This window comes from Melitaea cinxia, chromosome 21, assembly GCF_905220565.1.
Source record: "Melitaea cinxia chromosome 21, ilMelCinx1.1, whole genome shotgun sequence".
Taxonomy (NCBI): Eukaryota; Metazoa; Arthropoda; class Insecta; order Lepidoptera; family Nymphalidae; genus Melitaea; species Melitaea cinxia.
Window position 1 is genome coordinate 8,807,771 of NC_059414.1, and position 24,004 is coordinate 8,831,774.

The 24,004-nt window shown below is 31.2% G+C and overlaps 1 protein-coding gene across 1 annotated transcript in view; it reads right to left on the reverse strand.

Annotated features, from left to right (window-relative positions):
- Positions 1–24,004, reverse strand: part of LOC123664294 (nuclear receptor coactivator 2-like) — an 85,628-nt gene that overhangs the window by 57,769 nt on the left and 3,855 nt on the right. Inside the window, exon 2 of the mRNA XM_045598885.1 lies at positions 971–1,032. Coding sequence (XP_045454841.1) covers positions 971–1,032 — 62 coding nt within the window. The remainder of the gene's footprint in view (positions 1–970; positions 1,033–24,004) is intronic.

Sequence of the window (24,004 nt, forward strand, 5' to 3'; positions counted from 1 at the left end):
TCTCCTAAATTACGGTCCACATATTATATTTGATGAATCTGTTTCAAGTTTAAAATTAATTCCAACGGAAAACAGAACCAAATATTAATAAGATTAAAGTAAATAGCCCTGGTTATTTTGGTTTATTTGGTTTATTGCCCTTTAAGTTATTCCTAGCATTATATGAAGAGGGTTTTTCAATACAATACTCAAAAATTAAAATTAAAAGGCGTGATAAAAATTATAATTTGAATATAATTGTCATATAAAAATAATCTTCAAATACATGGTTAAAATAAAAGTTACTGTTTGCACTCATACGCATACTAAAACCAGATGATATAATAACATGTAAATAAATTAATTTCCGTTTGAAAAAGCCTTTCAAATTTAACTAAAGGACTCTAAGATGCATTTAATAAATGGTTTAAAAACAACACGCCCATTTAATAACGTAGTTTACTCGAAATGAAATAAATTTGTACTAGACTTATCTCATTCTTTTGTAGCGTAAACTAATCGGAGGAAAGGAGAAGACGAATGATGAAGAGTACCAATTTGTATAACACAATACAGCGTGGGAAACAGAGGAGATCTTTAAGGCTTCATATTTTAACGTGTTATTTTTAAATGTTAATGTTATTTGAGAACTAATTTATTCGAATATTCGTAATCGAATTTCAAATACTAAATTATTTGATCTATGTCAAATATTTTAAAATTAAGTAATACAGTGAAATGAATCAGTTCGTTTTTTTTTATGAAGGATTAAATATATTTTTAAAAATTCGCATATTTTTTTGCAATAATTATTTTAGATTATGTGACAGAAGTATTTTCAAGTTTTAGAGGAATTTCGTAGACTTGTGCATAAGGACATTCATTACAAAAACTAGGACTACAAATTCACATAATAATAATATTTTATACAACATGCCAGTACGATATTAATGTTTATTGTTATCGATATATGTAAGTAAGATATACTTACCTTTGAAAATCCGAAGTTCGGAGCGTTAGATGATTGCTGGTTGATGTCAAAGCGTTTGAAAACTGTGGAAAATGTTGAAAAGTATTAATTAGATATATATTAAAATTATATTTACGACGATATTTCTCAGTTCCTGTGTTAACAAAAAAAATCTGTTATCTCTGTTAATGAGAGTATGGAAACTTTGTTATTATTTACTTTTTTGTGTTTTTATTTTAAATATAAAATACATATATAATATAGAAATATACATATTAGAAATTACTTTCTAAGCACATAGCGACACGATCGCCGTTCATATCGATTCTTGAAAGCGATATCTTAGAAATTACGCGTGTACCGTGTATTGTCATTTAGCGAGAGATTACACACCCACAGTCTGTGTCCATAAAACAGTTAATACGAACATAATGTGCCCGGCGTCGATAAGAAATTGTAACGTTGTTCAAAGTGAAATGCCATTTGTAAGGTTATTTACTTATTCTGTGAATATTCAACGTAACACATTTCAAATCTGAATTGCTTGATTCATAGTTTAGTCTCTCAGTTTTTTTTTTTGTTCTAATTTGTGAATGTAATTCTTTTATTAAATCTTAAATGACCTTATGTCATCGATTAACTGATGACATAAGTATTTGATAATTTTATGTTTGATTACAAATTCTTCATTCCAGAATTTTTGTCAGAATATGTTGTGAACAAATGATCAATATGATTGTGCTTTATCTTAAAATCGTCTCACACTAAATAATTGATAAAATTGTGGGCCTTAATCAAACTTATCTATTTCAGATACATCGAAGATACTAAAAATATATAATCGAAAAAAAAAAATGTTACAGTCAAATAAGTCTTTGAAATATAGTATTCAAAATTAATTCAATTTACGAATTCACATTATATTTAAGTAGGTATTATGTTCATGATACATATAAAAGACCTTAAACCTAAATTCAAACGACGAGTAAAATTCGAACAATTGACGATTTGAGCGGCCTACTCGTACAGTAGAGTGGAGATTACATCTATTGGCTACGTTCGGTACTACAAGCTGGTATACCTATCGAACCTTTTGTGACCTTTCCTTGTTCGTACAGTCCATGTAATAAATTTTTAGACAAATTTTAATATTGTCTAAAATAAAAATGAAAATATTTCGTTTTAAATTAAATACTGTTACATTTTTCTACTTATTTTTATTGAACATTACAAATAAATTAGAAACGAAGCTCAAAGGTAACAAACAAGGTATTATACAATGTAAGAATGCGCGGATTTATGACAAATTAGCCATTTCCTCCAGACAACCTGAATATTTTAAAATGAAATAAATATATATGAAAATATCGTATCTATATCTATATCGTATCTATAAAAGATTGAAAATAGATTAAATATGTCCTTTATATTTTAACTATTTTCAATCGTTATATATAAAATATGATTATTAGTATTGCAACTTCGTTTTGTTTAATGTCTTTATTTTACTTTAATTCAAGTAATAAAATATCTAAATTATTAAAATATACAAATGTCTAATACTTAGATCAATTTTCAATAGACACTGTTCTAGGTCAATGTAATTATTTTATTAAATTTAATATAAACTAGACACGCACTTTTCGATATATAGTAATAAAGCCGCGTTTTGTACATATCTTCTATTATTTTGATGAATGAACAATTATTATTATAAGTAACTTGATTTATGATACATATGTAATGATGATTTATATATGTGTCACATACATATATCATTACATATGTATCGTTCTTTTATTTATAAATTCATATATTAAATAAGAATAACTTAAAATTAATTCGGTCGCCGACTTTACACTTAACAATTTTGTGAAAGGATATTGTAATAGCGAATATTTAAACGGTTGTTGAGAGATGCGGTCGGGTTGTGTAACCGATTGATTGTGGTTTGTGGTGGTTTTATCATAGTATTGTTAAAGGGCAAATTCAGACAAATCATTGTATCTGTGATTTTGATCTTATGTTAAAGTATCAGTTTGTTCAATATTCACGGAACTTGTCTTACATTTCTACATTATATCCTTTGTAGGTACAAAATATTGTTGTCGATACAAAGAGAACACGCTAATTTCGGGCATATATAAAACACTTTTAAGCGTTACAGTAGGTTATGAAATATCAAGCTACGACTCGTAGGAAAAGAGCAGTAACCGTAAAGTTAACTCTATTAAAATAACTCTAGTGTCGCTGCAATATGCACGCATTTGCTGCATATGAGACGCCTAGTAAAAATTAATGAAGTGAGTTTCATATTCCCTGTGTAATTATAATATGATCTAATTTCGTTAGTGTAGAAATATATGAACATTTCGTTGCATGTACACCTATACTTTTACTGAACCAGTATAATTTACTTTAAATGCTTAAGCCTTTACGTGTATTTGTAACTAATGGTCGATTTTAGCGACGTTCTGTAATTTGGCCGAAGCGGTGTTTCAAAAACGAAAACTGACGTTTTAACGATGACACGCAATTATCTCGCACACGTATTTAACATCAATCACAATTTGTTATCTGCGGACAACCGGCGTATCGTACAAATCGTAATCGTATTACCTCCGGCGAAATTCCGAATCATTGTTGTAAAATCGATGTCACTGTAAGCACTTAGGGAACAAACATTGTTGTAATTAATCGATTTCATCTATCGATACTTTCTCGGTTGAAACATCGATAAACAATAACCGAGAGCGGGCACCCGATTATATTGATAAGATATCGAGTAATTCCAGACTCTAATGGACCCGCCGCGGAGTATAAGGAGGTACTTTCTAAAGTATCTTTAAAAGAGGATGGATTAGAATATTGAAATCTTTTAACTCTGATGCAGCTTAATTTTTTGAGACCTGTATCATTGTAATCTTTACTTATGAAATAACATGTTCCATCTGAGTAACTGATTCGTGTCAGGGAATGAATAAGTAATATAAAGCACTATTAAACCCAGTAAACATCAAACTATTAACTTATGCCTCATATTTCATGTATGAAGTAGGATTATAGCTGAATCTCTGACGTTGTCTCAAACTAGTTTTCCGAGATACATGTTTCAGAAGTTTTTCGAATTGAACAGCTAACCTCACGATACTGTGTGACTTGAACCTTACTTGAAACCTGCGAAGTGTGTACCCAGATTTAAAAACGTAATCGAGTGGAGCTGACCCAAGTATTCTATTTACCAACCATTATAGTTCCATTTAAAAAGGTACTCCTTAAAACACATTTCATAACACATCCCTAAGATAAAGGCTGGCAATTATATCTAATAGAAATCTAATGGTTTACTCGTCTGAATATTAATCTGAGTCAGTACAAATCGCGCTCACGAACCTCTAACATGCCTCTAACTGATTCTAACGCGCGGTCGAAGGCACTAAGCATTTTGTTATGTTAAGCTTAACGATTACTTTAACTTTAGCTCGGGACGCCGTGCATACTGCGATGATTAAGTTTGTCATATTTACCTTTGTGTGTGAAATAGTCGAACTCTGTTGTTCTTTACATACAACAAATCATTTAAATAATAAATCAAAGATTATATCGTAAGAAATGCAATAGAAGGGTGCGAAAAGGCTGGTGAAGATATCGAAATAAATATTTCAATAATCTAATTCTGAATATAAAATTTATAAAGTTGAGAAGCGTGTATAAAATAAATGTAAGGTTTTTATAATACACAAAAAATACAATAACCTACAAAAACTGTACGAAAATATACGTTAAGGGATAAAAAAATGTAAAATGTGTAGAAAAAAATCCAAGTTTTACGATACAGCTACATGACTGACGATCTGAAGTCATTAATGTAATTAATCGCTTGTATGGTAAGCACAACAATGCATTATGTTTCAACAAAACGCATGGGCTATGTAGATCCGTTTTTATTATATATTATAATAAAAAAAGAACAACCAAACAAAAAAAACGTTATGTATTCAGAAATTGCTATTTTATATTGATTCGAAATGAGCTAGAAAAGTAGGTACTTATAATAACCGTAATATAGAGAAAGGAAGAAGTAGGCCTTACCATTTACTCATAAGCAGTTAAATTTATAAATAAACTTATGTAAGTGCTAGCATCGTCATGGGTTAGTTAATTAATTAAGGCTCGTGGTATCGTTTCAAATGCGCTCGCTAATCAATTCTAAGTACCAACCGTTTAAAACCGATCGTCCACGTAAATTTAACACGCTATAACAAATTGAATTTATTTTTTTAGTTTAATTTTTTTCTAATAAATATTAGAAAAAATTGAGACCTGTGTTCATGTATAAAAGCAAAGATTTTTATGAAAAATTAAAAAAAAAATAGACCCAACACGACATTGATGATATACACTGTGCTCAGTGACAAATTAAAAAAAAAATTGTTATAGTTGTTTTACATTTATATAATATTTATATTTTACTTTTTACGAGATGATTATAAAAACTTAACTGAGGTAAGACACAGCAAACAATATCCTGCTCAAAATCTGGAACAGCCCGACTGAGGAAGTGCCTCAACTATACTTCTGTAAACGACATCGCAATAAATCCTGTTGTTGTGTGTTGTATTCCTGTGGTAAGTAAGGTGACCAACGTCGTGGGTCGTCGTGGTTAAGGGTCGGCAACGTGCTTGCAATGTTTCTGATATTTCCTAGTTGATATAAAAAACTAGATGGCCTAGTTGTATAAAAAATGCAATAAATCAATTTGTTTCGGAACGGGATGAACGAAAAAAAAATAACAAAAGATATAATTTTACTCTTTCGAGTGGATTGTTAGCCTAAAACATTTACCATTTAACAGTGGTGTCGATATTGGACGACATATAAGCACTAAGGTTATTATTGGTAATGAGTTGCAAGCTAACGATATTTACTAGTTATTAATTATAACGATGAGGTTACTATTCGAAGGATTTACTTTGAAGCTGGTCCAATTAATATAGTAAATAAGTTTTCTCTTCCATTCCTTTTCAATAATTTATACTCAGATTTGGTAATCTTTTTCGTTTCGTAACGAACTGTATTAATATTTTATAGATGGATTTCAGTTAATAGAATTTATTTAGTAAGAAAATGTTTAAATATCGTATCGAAACATTTCACACAAGACATCCTTGCATTAAAAATGAGCTCAAAACTGCTCGCGCGCATCCAATCACACATAGAGGCAATGGTGGCGGGCGACAGAAATAACCGGGCGCGATTGACGAGATACATACCATTATGGCCTAACGAACATCTCAATTTAGCCAACCACCTGCCTAGCTCGCTTTAAATAAACTTGCCATTTGCCAGTCCGATGGAATTCGGTAAGATGCCCTAGGTATTGATTTCAACCAGTTTTATAGAGAAATCTCTTGTTTGGTTTACTTTTGAATAAAAATTGTCGATTATTTGTAATTATGGAATGCTTCGTTTCGAGTTGTTAAGGTAATAAAAAAATGAAAACCATAATACATGCGGTGTTGACTGCTGACTTTCATTGATAGAAGTATGTTTGACGTAACGTTGTTTATTTAGAATACGAAGTTAAAAACCCGTTGAAAAAGCAATCGTTAAGTTTATTTTATTACATTCGAAAGTCTTAATGAAGGATGATTTTAAAAAAAATAGCTGTTGGATTAAGGTAACGATGCATGTCCTAATCATTGATAATAACTAATAACAACTTAATTTACGTTTTTAACAAAACAATTACAGCTGTGTGTAAATAATCTCAATAGTCGCAAGTACAGTGTAACACCAGAGAAAGGTTAGATCGTTATTTAAAGCATTTACAGTCCTTACAAATGCCATCTTAATTACGAAGCAGTACGTCGATTACAAGCGGACCGTGTATCGAATTGTTAATCTTGCAAAATCATTAGATTGAACCGAAAAGCCATTACGTTCACACATGACCTAAAGTTCTACAATTAATAGACCAGGGAACTGATAGACAATGGACTTATTTAAGTAGAACCCGAAAAGGCATCGCACGAACGTTTCTCGTGCGGAGTATAGGACCATTTCTTTTGTAGTAATTGCCAATACGATTTGCATAAGCAGACCCATTCGGCTCTTTCACGGTACATGTGGTCGCAGAGTAAAGAACTGAGGTGGACGTTGTGTGTGTTTGATTCTAGAAGTATATCAGTTTGATTTTTATCTTATGACCTTTTTTTATTTATCAGTTTTTATTATTAATCCTTTTGGATGGTAAATTTAAAAATATGTTAAATTGTCAAATAGCACACTTGTCTTTCGCGGATTTTCCAAAAACGTACGATGTTTCGCCCCTATAGTGATCTAAATGAAAAAAAGTAGAAATGTAGATAGTTAAAATAAAATTATGATCGCAAAAACGGCACTTATACTCAATATAACATTTATAATATTCATCCGAATAAAATTGACAGCGGCAATATCAAGTTAGGATACAGATAATTAAATTTGATTGACAGCCAACAATCAATTAATATATCGAACGATTATAAATACATATAGCACTACACGTCCTACACTGTTTTACGTTTATTGAGATCTTTTGGTCACTGACGATACCACGAGTAGTTGCACCGTAAATTTTAATCTAATTTTCGATATTAGTTTAATATATGTTTATGTGTGTGTCGCTTCAGCCTGTAATATCCCACTACTGGGCATAGGCCTCTTTCCCCATGTAGGAGAATTATCAGAGCTTAATCCACCACGCTGCTCCAATGCGGGTTGGCGGATATATTCCCTACTATGAGTAACGATCGCTATCATGTGTACATCATAACAACCGGGACCGACGGCTTAACGTACTCTCCGAGGCACGGTGGGGAGACCCACTAGGACAGCACAAACACACAGACCACGGCAAACACCTGTATCATTACAGCCTATACAGTCCACTGCTGGACACAGGCCTCCACAAGTTTACGCTAAAAATAACGTGAACTCGTGTGTTTTGCCCATAGTCACCACGCTGGGCAGGCGAGTTGGTGACCGCAGTACTGGCTTTGTCGCGCCGAAGACGTTGTCGCACCGAAGACGAACACCTGTATGGCCAATACAAATGTTTGTCATGTGCGGGGCTCGAACCCGCAACCGCCAGCGCAACAGGTACAATCCATGACTGTGACCTCTGCGCCAACGCGGCTTCCTTTTCTTATTGATATAGTACATTCTGGTATACCATTATATTTTCTTCTTCTCCTTCTTCTTTTATAATTGGACCCCCATAGGAATCGCCAAATACGTTACAAATATGTTACATAAACAGTTAAATGCGGTGTAAAATATTACTCTTAGCGTCATTAAGTGTCAGCGTCACTGAGCGTCAGCGTCAATTGTTTCATACGATTTCACTCTCCATATTGTTTTTCATATAACGGAATTAAACGATTTACGTTTATGAAGAAGTAAACTCTAAAAAAAATATACCTTACGAAACGCCATCGAAATACCGATCAGCTACATAAGCTGTCAAAACAGCACAGTTAGGCTCATCTATCAAGTTGGACCGCAATTATCGTTTCACACGCGTCAACTAAATTAGCCAGTCATGTCGGTGTGAAGACGTCACATTAGCGGCGTGCCTCGGAGGTTTGTGCGAGCTTGATTTACATTTTTGTCAATATTTGTAATCATAATTATTTTTGATCGACTAATAGTGCCCGAGGCTATAGTTTATAGAATATAGTTGAAGACGGTACCAAACGAATTTGTTGTGAGTCATAAGTGTTTTAGCTGAGTTTGGTAAATATTTATATCTTCACTAAAATAGCTGTTCAATATTTGATACCACCGAGTTTAGCGATTAACACACCAAAATAAAGTAAGTAGTTTCGGACTAAAATTGCAATTTTTCAATATCTTACACTCAACAGCCCCAAGTATGGATATGAATTCTGAGCTGGTGGTTCAAAAACACGCACAATGCATCAGCACCACGCCCAGCCCACGACAAACATCTGCGTGGACTATTTAAATGTATGTCATGTGCGGGAATCAAGCCCGTAACCGCTGTCGCATAAGCCAGTTATTTTGATCACTGTGGCTAACGCGTTATCTTTTTTTTTTTGTATAATGAAGAAGAAGAAGAAAGAAGAAATATACTTTATTGTGCATATTACAAGCCAACATAACATACATCTTTAAAAAATAAAATTTGCAAAACAATATTATGCACAAAGGCGGTCTTATCGCTAGGTAAGCGATTTCTTCCAGACAACCTTGGGGTAGAGGAGATTTTAAAATAAAAAGAGTAGGGTTATCAAAAGGCAAAACAGAAAATTAAAAAAAAAAAAAAACAAAGTAGATCCTACAATCTAATAATACAATAATATATACATATATACATATGCACACATATACATACATATATAAATAGATAGTATATATTATAAACATATAAAGAATTAAATACACAAATAAATACATACCCATTACATTATATATAATACATAAATAAATAGTATATATTATAAATATATAAACAGTTAAATACACAAATAAATACATACCTATTACATTAATTATCAAGTAGATAATAGTTAATCATAAATATGAAATTGAATAATTATCGACAGCACATTTACGAATAACTACGAGTAAACTTAGTAACACAGACCAGCTTTTCACTAACAATTTAGGTAAAAATCTTTAAGTAGCTTCTTAAACGATGTAAGAGTTTTAGCCTCCCTAATACTTTTAGGCAGAGCATTCCACAGAATGATTGACTGCACTGTAAAAGAGCAATTGTAGAAAGCAGTATAATGGATAGGTATATACAGCGTAGTAGTATCATTCGAGCGCAGTGCCTTGTCAGATTCACGCACTACAAACTTTTCTCTTAGATACTCTGGGGCCCGGGGACTTTTAAGCACATAATAAAGCAGCGACAGCATTCTAGTATTCCGGCGAAAGCGGATTGGCAACCACTTGAGCTTTTTACGAAAATCGGATATGTGATCGTATTTTCGCAAAGAAAATACGAATCTAATAGCTAAATTTTGGAGCCTCTCAAGTTTTGTCAGTTGTTGCTCAGTAAGGTCAGGATAGCACGCATCGGCATAGTCGAGATGAGACAGGAAAAGAGATTCCGCGAGTGCTATTTTAGTAGAAGTCGGTAGCATGTATTGTAAGCGTCTTAACGAATGCCAAGTTGAAAACATCTTTCTACTCACTTCTTTAATCTGCGTTGTCCAGTTCATATTCTCGTCCATGTAAACGCCAAGATTTTTAACGCACTTACTATATGGTATGGAAGTGTTATTGATGAGCACCGGAGGTAAAGAAGCCCAGTCAATCCTCGAAATAAAAGCCCGACTACCCAATACTATAACTTGCGATTTCACTGGATTTAATTTAAGACCATAACAGCGACTCGATTCAGCTACAGCAGCAAGATCTTTATTAATCATAGTAATGAGAATGATAATGAGGAGTAATGAAATAAAGAGGTATTTTATAAAGATATGTTTTGTAATTTTTTGGGTGTCCATTCCAGTTGAGGAAGAACTACCTAATAGTTTAATATAGATTTTATAGAACCCGTATATTTTGGGTTCTGAAAAGTGTAGCCATAAAACCATTATACTGTTCAAAGTTTTGCTACAGAATAAAAAAATCTGAACTTTATTTTATCAACTCACTTGAGCCACAAAAGAATTTATTTATATAAAATCATGATATTTTGCGTTATAATTTCATGAAATCGATATGAAATAAAATTTCAAATATTTCGTCATAGATTTCGGCTAAACAATAGTATGATTTTAGAATACATCGATCTAAGCATTCGAACCTAGTGTCTGAATCGAGATTACATTTGTTCGCTATTCAGGTTATCTCTGCAATATCTGATAGTCTAAACATTTCCGTTCATTTATTCAATTCGATTAAGCCTTATTTATTAGACCACTATTTGTAATGAATTAATAAGAAATAAAAAAGCACATTTAAAAAATAAATGTAAGAAAAAATCACTAAATTAATCTTTTATTTACATCTCTTTATTCTGAATTAAATTACATTGACACGTCAGAGTTTTATGCATTTAGTAAAAATATTAAAATTTAAATGTTGACTATAGTTTGAATCTATAATAGGTAAAAAAAAAATTACAAATACGTTATTACAGAGTGTCTATTAAGTATATGTATTTTTATTATATAAAATATTTTTAAATATTATAAAATTATATTAATAACAGTAATAGATTATTTCCCCGTAAAATGCATAATTTAACCTTTTAAATCATATAATAACAAACGCTACAATAATTGCTATCAGTAACTTTATCGAGCTATGCAGTCAATAAAACAGAAGACCATCGTATATAATTATCATCAAATTTATTAACTTCCGAACACCTGTTCAAATCAGGCAAATAAACGATCGATCATTTGAGAAGATTTTTCTCAAGAAGCACGCATAATTATTAATTTTATAATTATTGTTTTCCTTGACATTTGTTTTTAAGCACCGGATTCGTCAGTAATTTAATTATTTTATTAAATTAGTTTTTTACCATTACACATTATATATAATTAATCAAACCTTGTTATTATTATATTATTTAATTTTAACGCAAACAGCTTGAATTGCCGGCTACGGAAAACAAATGGATAGACTGCGAAGTATGTTTTCTTCATCAGTTGTTTAAAAAAACTACACCATGAAATAAAGTCAAAAAAGGTCTTTACTGGTGACATCCTCTTTGCATACATTAGTTAATGTATAAAGAATATTATTTGTTATATTTAAGATAAATTGTTTTGTAATTAAATTGATAAATATTTGTAGATAGAATAGCTATTTATATTAAATACGTCTCTGTTAGTCAAAATATATGAAATCATAACACGAAAATTTAGAGATAATTGTGTTTGCAGGCAAATGAAAAAAACCGACTTTAATTATATCGACAAGTAATAAACGTAAAAATTAGTCAAGTAAATACGCAGTATCAAAGATTGTTCCAAGAGTTGTAATCAAATCTCGATAAAATTTCAATGTGACCACATGATAAACATCGGCTTCCGATTAAATTAAAAATTATCAAAATCGGTACACCCAATAAGAAGTTATGGGGATTTTCAAGTTTTCCTCTATTTCTCTGGGATTCCATCATTAGATCCTGGTTTCCTTCCTGGTCATGGTACCACATCAGGGATATCTCCTTTCTAACAAAAAAAGAATTATCAAAATCGGCTCATAAGCGACGAAGTTATCCCTGAACATACATTAAAAAAAAAAACAAATACGGTCGAATTGAGTAACCCCCTCCTTTTTTGAAGTCGGTTAAAAAGATGTTACAATATCATGCCAATGCCATAAATTAGTATCCACCACAGACTATCGCAAAGTAATGACGTAGATATGAATTTTAGTTAGATATTTCTAATGTAAAATATAGTAAAACAAACATACACAGATAAGTATGTAATGGATTAATATCTATTTTCAGTAGTCACACAATATCAATCAATATATAAAAGCTGAAACGTTTAACTTATCGACATACTACAAGTTTATAAATGTTATCAAATCGCTAAACAAATTTATACATGAACAGTACAAGGACACATTTGTCAAAACAAATTACAAAAGAGAGCGGAAACGTAACTACCATGTTCTTTTAATCGACAATATGTAACTCTTATTTATCGATATAAATAAATACAGGTCATTCGATTTATAAATCAAGTTTAAAATCGATTTCAACAAGTGGCTATTAATTAAGTTGTAGCAAGATTAGAAATTAGATAGTTGGGCGGCGATCGCGTTCGATAATATATAGAGAAGGGCGAGTACAGGCGGCGATATAGATTTATATTATTTCAATTATATTTCTTAGACGCCCTAACTATGGTGATATTACTGTTATTCGAATACTTGGAGATGATATACTTGATAATGTAAGAGTTCCCAATTTTATATCCCAATTTAAGTGAAATAAAACAAAATTGCTGGCTTTGAAATACACAGGCTGAAGACGAGCTGCAGCGTCTTCGGTGCGACAAAACCAGCCCTGCGGTCACAAATCCGCCTGCCCAGCGTGGTGACTATGGACAACACACATGAGTTCACTCCATTTTTGGCGCGAACTTGTAGATACCTATGTCCAGCAGTGGACTGCAATAGGCTGAAGTAATAATGATGACAAGCAAATATTCTTTATCATTTTTAAAATTCCTGTCCTTAATTAATTTTAAAAGTCTATAGAGTTTGGTATTGAGTACAATATAAAACTGTAATTAACATTTTTGTTACAATATTGTCGACTACCAATGTAAATGTTTGTAAATAGGAGATGCTCAAAACAATTTAAAGATATTTGTTTAGTTTATACGGACACTACTTTGAAGTCGAATAAGGTATTAGAACAAGTAAAACATATTTCAACGTGCGTGTACTTTGCACTTAGAGGTACATGTACTTTGCTGCGAAGGCTTGTACTGACCAATCCCAAAATTCTTAATGATATCTGATACGAAAACAAATACTTAGTACATTATTATATGATTAAGCATTACTGAAATGAAGTAGAAATAAATTCAATTTTTTTTTGGTTTCTTTTAAGATTAAATGTAATTATGTTCAAATGGTACAAAATAATATTTCAGATTTTTTAGTTTTATTTATTTATTCTTAACACAACTTAACAAGCATGTTGCGAAAAAGGACTTAAAGCCCATATTTGTCCATGTGCTACCTACATACGAGTAATATACGAACATCAATTAACATAAGTATAAGTTCAAATAAGTAAAGTATAAGTTTCCTGCGGTCACCAACCCGCCTACCCAGCGTGGTGACTAAGGGCAAAACATATGTCGCACCGTAATGTCGGGTGAGAACTTGTGAAGGCCAATGTCCAGCAGTGGACTGCGATTAGGCTGAAATGATGATGATGATAAGTTCAAATATTTTTTTTCGTATAACGATCAAAAGAAAAAAGAATCCAGAAAATTTTGAATTTGGTGTATTCGAAATTAAAGTGAACAAAAATTAATAATATTTAATAAAAAAAAAAAACAAATTAATAAACAGCAAAAAGGTGAAAAAAAAAACACTTAGAAACTTATAGAGTAATAATAATAATAAAAATGGCGGAATTCGTGTTAAAAGTACCAGGCTAATTAATGGGTAGTTACTAGAATAGGTATAGTTGATATTGGATTAAATGAGACGGGAAACCTTCTATAAAACTTATCAAAATACTTCACAAAAGTTTTTCCCTTGATCCTTGAGAAGTTTCAACGCGACCGTCAAATGATACTGTTTAAGGAAGCCATGAGAAAGTTCATTGTAGCAACTCTATAATACAGTGTAGAGATTGTAATACTAGGAGTATTTCACTAAGACTTTGTTCAAATAATTTATAACAAATTTATTTATAGAAAACAAATTTTATTGATTGTAAATTAAAGTAACAATCAATTACAATTTGTTTATTTATCGTCATTATCTAAGGTCGGACTTTTGCAATCGTCAAGGTATACGTAACGTAAAATAAATCACTACTAATACTAAATTGGCTGTCATTTTAAGACAAACAAAAATTGCATAGTAAACATGAATGAAATATGATATTCCTTTTTATCAATTCAGCTATCAATAATTATTATTGAAACGAGGATTGAGTCATCAATTTCGTATTTATAATCGTCATGTCAGCGCAACCCAATCATACTGTTGCTGTCACCACCAAGGCTTTAATATTGTACGTACATACCGTTTCAATAGACATCTTCTTATTGGTTGAAGTAATTATTTTATAAATCATATCTTATTAAAATCTCCGCTAATATGGTACCTCATATCCAATATAAATATAAATCAAATACTGTTTGTCGGTGAATGTTTCTCTAGATAATTTTAAGACTGAATTAAAAATGTGTTATAAGGTTCAAGAGAATTTTTTTTTGTAGCTTATCGACGCCTGCAACACCAGAAGCATCGTAAGCGCGTTGCTGACCCAACCCCAATACCCCCCAGGAGCTCTGGTCGCCTTATTCACCAACAGGAACGCAATACTGCTTGAAAAGAGTGTTATTTAGCTGTGGTCTTCTGTAAGGTCGAGCTGCTCCATATTGAGCAGGAAATTCCAGCTGTGCCCTACCTCAGTTCAGTATAAGAATTTAATAAATACCACATAATTTTTTAATACCATCATTGTTACTTACAGCATAAAAGGGAAAATAAGGGTCTGTCACACATAGTACAGAGAGAGAATTTGTTGAAGATATTTTTGAAAGACGTTCTTATTTCGTTTCAATAGAAAATTTAAAAAAATTTCAAATCATTATATTATAAATAAAATTATAGAAAACTATTACACCCCAAGGCAAAAACCTAGATTACCACGTTCAAACAAAACAAAAAAACACTCGTAAGTTTCATAATAATAATAACTGCGCCAAAATGACATTGCATTTAACTATTATTATTATTAATATTGCGCTACAATAAACATATGAGTCATAAAAAATAAAGTAATAAACATAATACAAAAAACGTGTCGTACTAATAATATAGCTGCAAATATCAAATTATTTTTCAATATAAATATCTTATAAAATTAAATTCTACCAGTGACCTCTCATTTCACAACAGTCAGAATAACTTTATTAAAACAATTGAAAGCGAGTACCGTCTATAATTCGATGTGAGGTCATGTCGCTATGTGTTAACGGCGATTGATGTATTATACGAATGCTAGACATGTGTTTGATTTGACCTTCTCAGCAGTAGACCTTAATAACTGAATGGGTAAAGGTTTTTGGTGTTTCGAATACGCTATAAAGAAAATATAAGAAAAAAATACTGCGTTTTGTATAATCCCGCTAGATGCTAATGACCAGACGCATTTTGTGGTTCCACTGTGTATTATTGTGTTGTTCCAATATTAATTCGTAATTTTGAACATGTCACTATATTCGCATGGTATTTCTGGAGTAAGAGACAAGTTATTTGTCTTAGAAATAAAAAGTAATTTAAATTTGTATCATAAATAATAACAGTGTAATGGTTAAATATTCATAATAAAAATTTGTTCAAGTAAATAAACGCTTAATTCTAAACAGCATCCAGAAATCCACATGTACAAGACAAATGGAACTATCCAAACTAAATCAAATATCTGCATATATGTGACAGTCTGTAGTTGTTTTTTTTGTTTTATTTTTCATTTCATACCCAAAACAACGATTATAAGCACTGTCCAAACAAAGCTCATCGATATAATTATTTAAGGAAACAAATAACTAAAGCGGTTATTAATTTTTTTGACGTTTCAAATTGTGTAGCTAGTGATGACTTTATGTAATAGTTAATATTATAAAAGGAAAGATTTGTGCATTTGGAACAGACACATTAATCCGGTTTTTTATAACTATTTTAACGTTAAATAGTTACGTAACTAAGAAGTAATGTAGGCGTTGAAAAATAATAGCTCATTGAACATAAGCTATAACCATAAATGTAAACTCAAGTAAAACAACGTAGGACGTGTAGTCGCTACGTAAACTCATCTACCTTTCTTACAGAAGCACCGCTACGAATTCTTCTAAGCTACCAAGGACAGAGTCTTCCCATGATGTCTGTAGCGGTTGGCATTTAATTCGTAAATTCACTTAGAAAAGCCGCCTCAATATTTTAGTTAACTTGTCTTCATATAACCCGTTTAAGGAAATCATTAAGATATCTTACAGCGCACATGTCTCTGTGTAGATGTGACAATTTATTGTGTTGCCTGTTTACTTGCTTGTTTTCATGATATTAGTGCTTGATCAACATAATTAATTGTAGGTAAAATTTTCTCAAAGTGAATCTTATTGAGAAAAGGTCTTCCACTCAAATAGGTTTATTGGCTTTGTACCATACTAATAGACGGTTTACGACGAACGAACTAACGTTTTAATAAAGCAACTAGCTATACCCATGCGAATAATTCGCACTAAATAATTAAAATAATTATCACTTTACAAAATTACAAAAAAAAAAAAAAATACTTTTAACTTTTTATTTTAATATATATTCTATAAATATAGGGAGTTGATTTGAATATGAAAAAAAAAATTACCGACCGTCAATCATGTTGACGTTGTTTCAATATTAAAGCCGTCATATATATAATTTTAATAATTAATGGATTTACAAAAACAAAAGCAATAATAAATTTTTTAGTCGTGGACGCCTGTAGAGCAAGCAAATAATATTTATCTATAAAATGATATACAATTGGAAATAGCGTACATCAAATACTTGGTTAAAATCTTGCAGTTTTTTTTTCATATGTGTAAACAATGCCACTTAGCTTCTCACACCGATTCGATTCGGTTATTGTATTGAATAGCAATGGATTGTTATAATCGAATACGAAAATAATTATTTCCGACCTTACATCAGGAGCTAATTGTTGTTGGAACAGCCAGCGGTGGACAATTAATTTAATTAAGAATGTTGCCGCACTGTCGTTAGCGCTTGCACAAAGGCTACCGAAACTATAGGGCGATTGAGGTCAAATGGTAAATTAGCTGTGCCCTATGATTCTACCCGAGTAGCTACCGATTCCGTGGAAATTTTAGTCTTAGCTTAATAAAGATGTCTCCTAATACCTAAATTTTATCATTTTCCGTTCAATATAAAAAGCTCTCTTTACTTAATACTAGCTAGTAGTCTTACTTACTGTACTTCATCCACGCTTCATCCGCGCAGAGCTATGCAATATATATTTTTTAAAATAAAAGTAGTCTATTTTTATTTAAAAAAATATAAATTACTACTTATTGCAACGTTACGTCCCGTCAAAATCGGAAGAGATTGGCCAAAACAAACAGACAGACAGACAAATTGTAAAAATTTTTATTTTGGTATATGTACCGTGTATGTATATGTAGTGTGTTTGGTTATTTTAATATTACAAACAGACACTCCAATTTTATTTATTTGTATAGATATACATAGATAAGTATAGCATGTGCCTTGCCATTTTCTTAAATCCGTATATGGGAATTTTGTGAAAGAATAAGAAATAAATTTTCATCTAATTACAAAAGTATGAAACGCTATTTTTTATATGTAATTTATCTTTTTAATAATAGTTTAATTAACAGATAAAAAAATTTCCCTTACATTTTCAAGTAAATAAAACAGAAAATAATGACTAAAGGCAAAAACAAAAAAAAATCGCACGACGACTTCCACTTCATACCTTACAAGTGCTGTAGTTTATAGATTTGTATTGTCAGCTATATGCATATATATACACAAATATGCGCTGTGTTAGAACGACTACTTCGTATAAGAAGTTACCGGGCAAAGCAAGTGTTAATATAACAGTACCTATACGTATAAATTATATTAGTAGCAAGTGATATAATTTATAATATAACCAACTTCGCAATAGTAATACAATTTTTATCTTACAGTAAATCAATTTAAATTGTATCTCTGTGTTACTTAATTATACATTTTCTGTATCATATGTTCTTATCATACTTGTGTAACTTGTAGTCAAATCGATATTCTATTTTCTATATATTATAAAGTGTAGATTGATATTTAATTATAGGCTTAAGGGATATGACGCCTAACATTCAATGTTTGGCAACGTATTGCCATTGGGAATAGTTAAAGATCTCGCGTTTATACTTTCTCTCGACAAATAGATTTAGTTGGTCGGCAATGACATAAGTGCAATTATTATTTAGAAAAGAACAAATAGCCTATTAAACTTAATGATTAGATAAATATTTTATACGTTTCATCGATCAATGCCTTCTAAGAAAATTTACTTAAGGACAACGAAATAAATGAAAATTTAAAATTCATGTGGATTCTCGCTCGGAATGAATATTTGTATTTGTACAAATATTTCTTTCCGGTTTAGATGTTTGTCCTTGTGGGTCTCGTCACCGGAGAACTTCTCGCTTCAGAGAGCACGTTATGCTGTCGGTCTCAGTTGTTATCATATGCACCTGATAGCGATCGTTACTCAAAGTAGGGAATAAATCCGCCAACCCGCAGTGGAAAATGGTTGATTAAGCTAGGCCTATGCCCAGCTGTGGGACGGATCAGGCTAAATCGAATCGACAAGATCGTTACTAAGGGTCTGCTTTCGTAGAGCTATTAAAATACAAAACATATATATATGTATATACATATATTATTAATAAAACGAAATTACACCTAGATGAGGTCATACTCTTCGGTTAATCAATAGCGCTGTTGTTTTTTTACTTTAAAAATATGAGTTTTGTAACTTACCGCGTCTTAGCGGGGAGAATTATAAAATCAAGGTCGTACTATTGAAGTATAAAATAAACGTATGTTTATCGAAAGTTATATTCAATTGTAAAACTAGTAATATTGTGTGCAAGGGTAATAAATCTGGTCGCTGGCGTGTGTGTACCTCGTAGGGTCACCTTGACCCACTGTTTGCTGACCCGGTATTACTTACACATTTGTCGAGTGTTTAGTTATCTGTTGATCATTATTGCTTTTAGTCATATTGAATTGTATTTGATTTGCGGTTCCTTTGATCTTTTGGTCCAATTAATAAACGAATTCTAACATTGATCTGATTGAATGACAAAGACGCTTAATTTAGAAATATATTTTTTTTTGCAGAAGTAATGGAGAAATATTTAAAAATTCATTATCACGATTGAGAGCTTCATATAAAGATATCACAGGGTATAATTAAATTTTAGTAAAATATACGTTTCTCCTAATACATCGTTAATAGAAAAACTGGTAAACACATAGCAAGTTAATCATAAATCAATAAATACGAATATTTGAATTGGAGAATAAATAAATATCAATACAATTTTATTAATTTCAATATTTATAAATTATATCAATAACATCGATGTATGTTGTCGTCTCCGAAGAAATCAAGTGATTTCAGTTCGTTTTAAAATTCAAATTTATGCTAATGTGACACGGCCGCGTGCTCGCTAATTGGATTAACTTATGTGAACTAATGTTCCTTATTTCTATATGCGAGGCGGGTGTTGGGACGGAGATATATTCTATCGAGAGTTAATCGCTGGAAGGGGGACATATTGCTAGATTTGGTATGGAATTCCTAGAATATGGCGCAGAGGATTGACGGCTTAGCGTGGAATGTGTCGATTTTTGACTTATAGTTAATTGAATTTCATAATCTCTGTGAAAATACTCTTATTTTAAAAATAATATATATTTTTAGTTTTAAAAGAACTGCCTGTTTATGTAAATCAAGAAGTCTGTGATATGATGTCTTTTTGCTAACGTGATAACGACTGAGATTGCGACAAAGCTATGTAAGATATGTTGCAGATTAAGAATTTCAAAATTTCAATGGGATCAGAAATTATATAATGTCTTATGTCTAATGTCTGTCTAATTATTGATATGTGAAAGTCATTCGAAGACTTTCCTGATCCAGTGGGCGTTCGTCGTATTATTTTCTATCACAACTACACAAATGTCCAGGTGTCAAAAGTAATTTTCTAAGGACGAGCTCTCTCCGAGATTTCTAATTACTCGATTCTAGTAATCACTGTTTTCACTTCCGTATAATTAGTGACGCTGTTAAGCTAATAAGATTTGACATGACATGAAGATACTAAATGTCTTATACGATGTAACTACAAAGTATATTGCTCGTTTGACAAGGTATAATGCTCGTTTTTTTCACAGCTTATTTTACTTCAAATAACAATATAAGTGAGGTAGAGCACAGCAAGAAATTTCATGTTCATAATATGGAGCAACCCAACTGGGGTACCTCGACGTTACAAAAGATCACAGCTAAATAACACTAACAATACGTGTACTTTCAGATTCATAAATGACACGCAAATAGAAAAGCATCATAACGAATAACAATGTTTCTTGAGATAATTTTACAATAATCCGTGCACAATTAGATGAAATGATAGTGTTGTGGACAAACGAAGGCAACTACAATATTGATAATCGCGCTAAGTGTCGTGCCTCCTCTGCGGTTGTGGTAATGATACCCCAGTGGGCACTAAGCGTTCGCCTTACCTACTGTTTATAGGTTACATGTAACTAACATGTGAACATAGTAAGACTGAACAGTTCTGTTTAGACGCGATTCTTTCTAAAGTAAAATATTGATGTAGTTAAACTTAAATTGAATTTTTAATATTCATGGAAGACTTCTTTGAAATCAAAAACTAAATCTTTGGTTAGTCGAAATAAAAGTAAAAAAAATATAGAGAACTTTTCACGAACCGTCGCTTCGAGCTGTGTAACGCTATACGCTATTTAAAGTTCACTAAGGAATTTTGTATTCAAGTTTGTGACTGGTCAATTTTAAATTGATTTTTAATGATTATTAATAATTAAGACTTATACCTTCAGGACCATACCATGAATAAAAAATTACCATTTGATCAAATAAATATGGAGTAGTTTATCGATGTTACTTTATCATTTTATCACTATTATAAGTTACTTAATTTACTTTAATTTTGAGAATAGAACATTCTGAATTTCTTCATTTCTTTAGTATCCACTTCGCAGACGGCTCTGAAAACCGAAGAGATTTCGCATATAAATTTTTATATCTTAACACCTAATGCGTAAATCAGGCTATCGCTAGAACCTTGCGAGTGGCCGAGGTGAAAAGCATCAATTAATTCTAGCTCTTGTAAACGATCACTTAGCATTGCTATCTCAGTCATCCTTCCTACAAAGTGATCAACTTTGCTAAGTAGCAATTATTTTTCACAGCGACGCTTTATGTTGTAATAAAGTATGTATTTGTTCAAGTACATTTCGATAGTGTTTTAACACTTCTGGCGTCGTTTGTCAAACATCTCTTGATTCGATTGACTTAATATTCTGAGATACTCGTATGATTATTATTACTTAAAAGGATATATCTTTTATACATATTTTACTGTACGTCCCTTGTGATATCACTAGCGTTGACATTTATGGATAAATCGATCGTATACGGTATTCAGGTACTTCATTTCGTTACGTGATGTTTTAGAGAATGTGTTAAGAAGTAACTTTTTTTTGTAATGGTTAGTTGGTCGATTAGAAACAAATATTTACTATTAATAATAAAGCGTGAATTACTTTTTCATTAATCAATAAAGCATTTTAAAATACGAACCTACTTTAAGTATAAATAAGTTTAAGACGTGTTACATAAGATATTAGGTTAACTAATATAATTTCCATGTACAAATTCAAAATTATACTCAACTTAATTATATTACATTTTATTCATTATAATTAATAATAAATTATCACTTATCAAATTTTAACTGACGAACAGTCGGTAGGAAACATTCACTTAACACAGTTCTTTCTATATAATATAATTAGAAAAAATAATATTAATAATGATATGACATAACAAAACAAAAGCCTGAATAATCATTGAACAATTTTACAAAAATCTCTAACCGTATCAAAAGCGTAAACATCCCTACATCGTACGAGGAGTGTGCTATTAAAAATTTACCGAAGAATCGCGGGCAACAAATACACATTACCGATCCGGTGTACGGGTTAATTAGACCGAGAATACTCTTACGCTAGTTCCCAGGATGGTATGCAAAAATTGTTGAGAAAATACCATACGTGCGTGTTCGCTAATTCGAGGTCCGGTTAAGCAATTTCAGCTTTTAGTATGATAAGACTGGGAACCGAGATACGCGGTGTTTAATTGTCTGTCAGTGCTGACTTTAAGAGATTATTAAATATTTTAACTGAAATATATATGCTTTAGTTAGTGAAGTGTTTACATGTTAGTGTTTTTGTTTTCTCATTTTTTCAGTTACGGTTGCTACTAAAGGTTGTTTTTGTATGTTCATTTTAAACTTTGTACTTTATGGTTATTATTTTATGTTATGTTGTTTGTTATATTTACATTAATAAATACATTGTTGTCAATAATATCTCAGCTTAAGCCCTCAAGGCTAAAAGTAAAGGATAATTTGTGCTATAGAGGAATTATTTAAACTGACTTATTGCTTTTTTATCTATTATATCAATTACATTTATATCACGAAAAAAAAAAAACATGAAAATGCTGAAACGAAAAAAAAAACGTCATGTATTTGAACTTATAATACCTATGTATAATTTTTAAAGTTTGGTATTCTTAGCAAACATTTAAAGACGTTTAAAAAAGTAATATAAAAACTTATATATACTTTTTGCAGTTTACTTTTTCGTTGATTGACACTCTAATGAGTATTTACATTAATTTCAAAATATTTGTTTTATATTTCAGTTTTCAATTTTAATGTGACAGAACTGAAACTGAAATTGGAGTGTCTGTTAGTAATATTAAAATAACCGCTTTTTACTAAATGGATGTATACACAGTACATATACCCAAATGACATTTTTAAAAATTTTGTGTGTCTGTCTGTCTCTTTGTTCCGGCTAATATCTGAAACGGCTAGATCGATTTTGACGGGACTGTCACTGGCAGATAGCTGATTTAATAAGGAGAAACTTAGGCTACTTTAATTTTAGAAATTTATTTATTTTATTAGTCTGCGAACTGAACAATATTTTTTTTAATAATTATGTTAAATTCCGCGCGGTCACAGTTAGTATAAAATAGAAATCCTTAATTTCATTTACTTAAATTTCATAGAGTTAACATTTAAGCATCCTTAAGCAACAAATATTTAACTAAATGTTAAAGATGGCCATAAAGTTTTAAATACCAAAACATAGGCTTGAAATAACTAAAGAAATATGCAAAACTGGTTTGTTAAGACAATGATTATTCAAACGATGGCTGAGCAAACTCCTCAAATCATATGCAAACTGCGATTCCCACGATCTTCGTTTATCGAGCCATAGTGAGACGAGGACGGTAGTCCGCCTCACACAGTGAAAGATATTGTGGATATGATGAAAAAATATTATATAATAAAATAATTTTTGTTTTTTCGCGAACGAAAAAAAAAAAATTAACTTCAATTATACTGTCCTATACCCAAAGGTTGTCTGGAAGAAATCGCTCTTTTA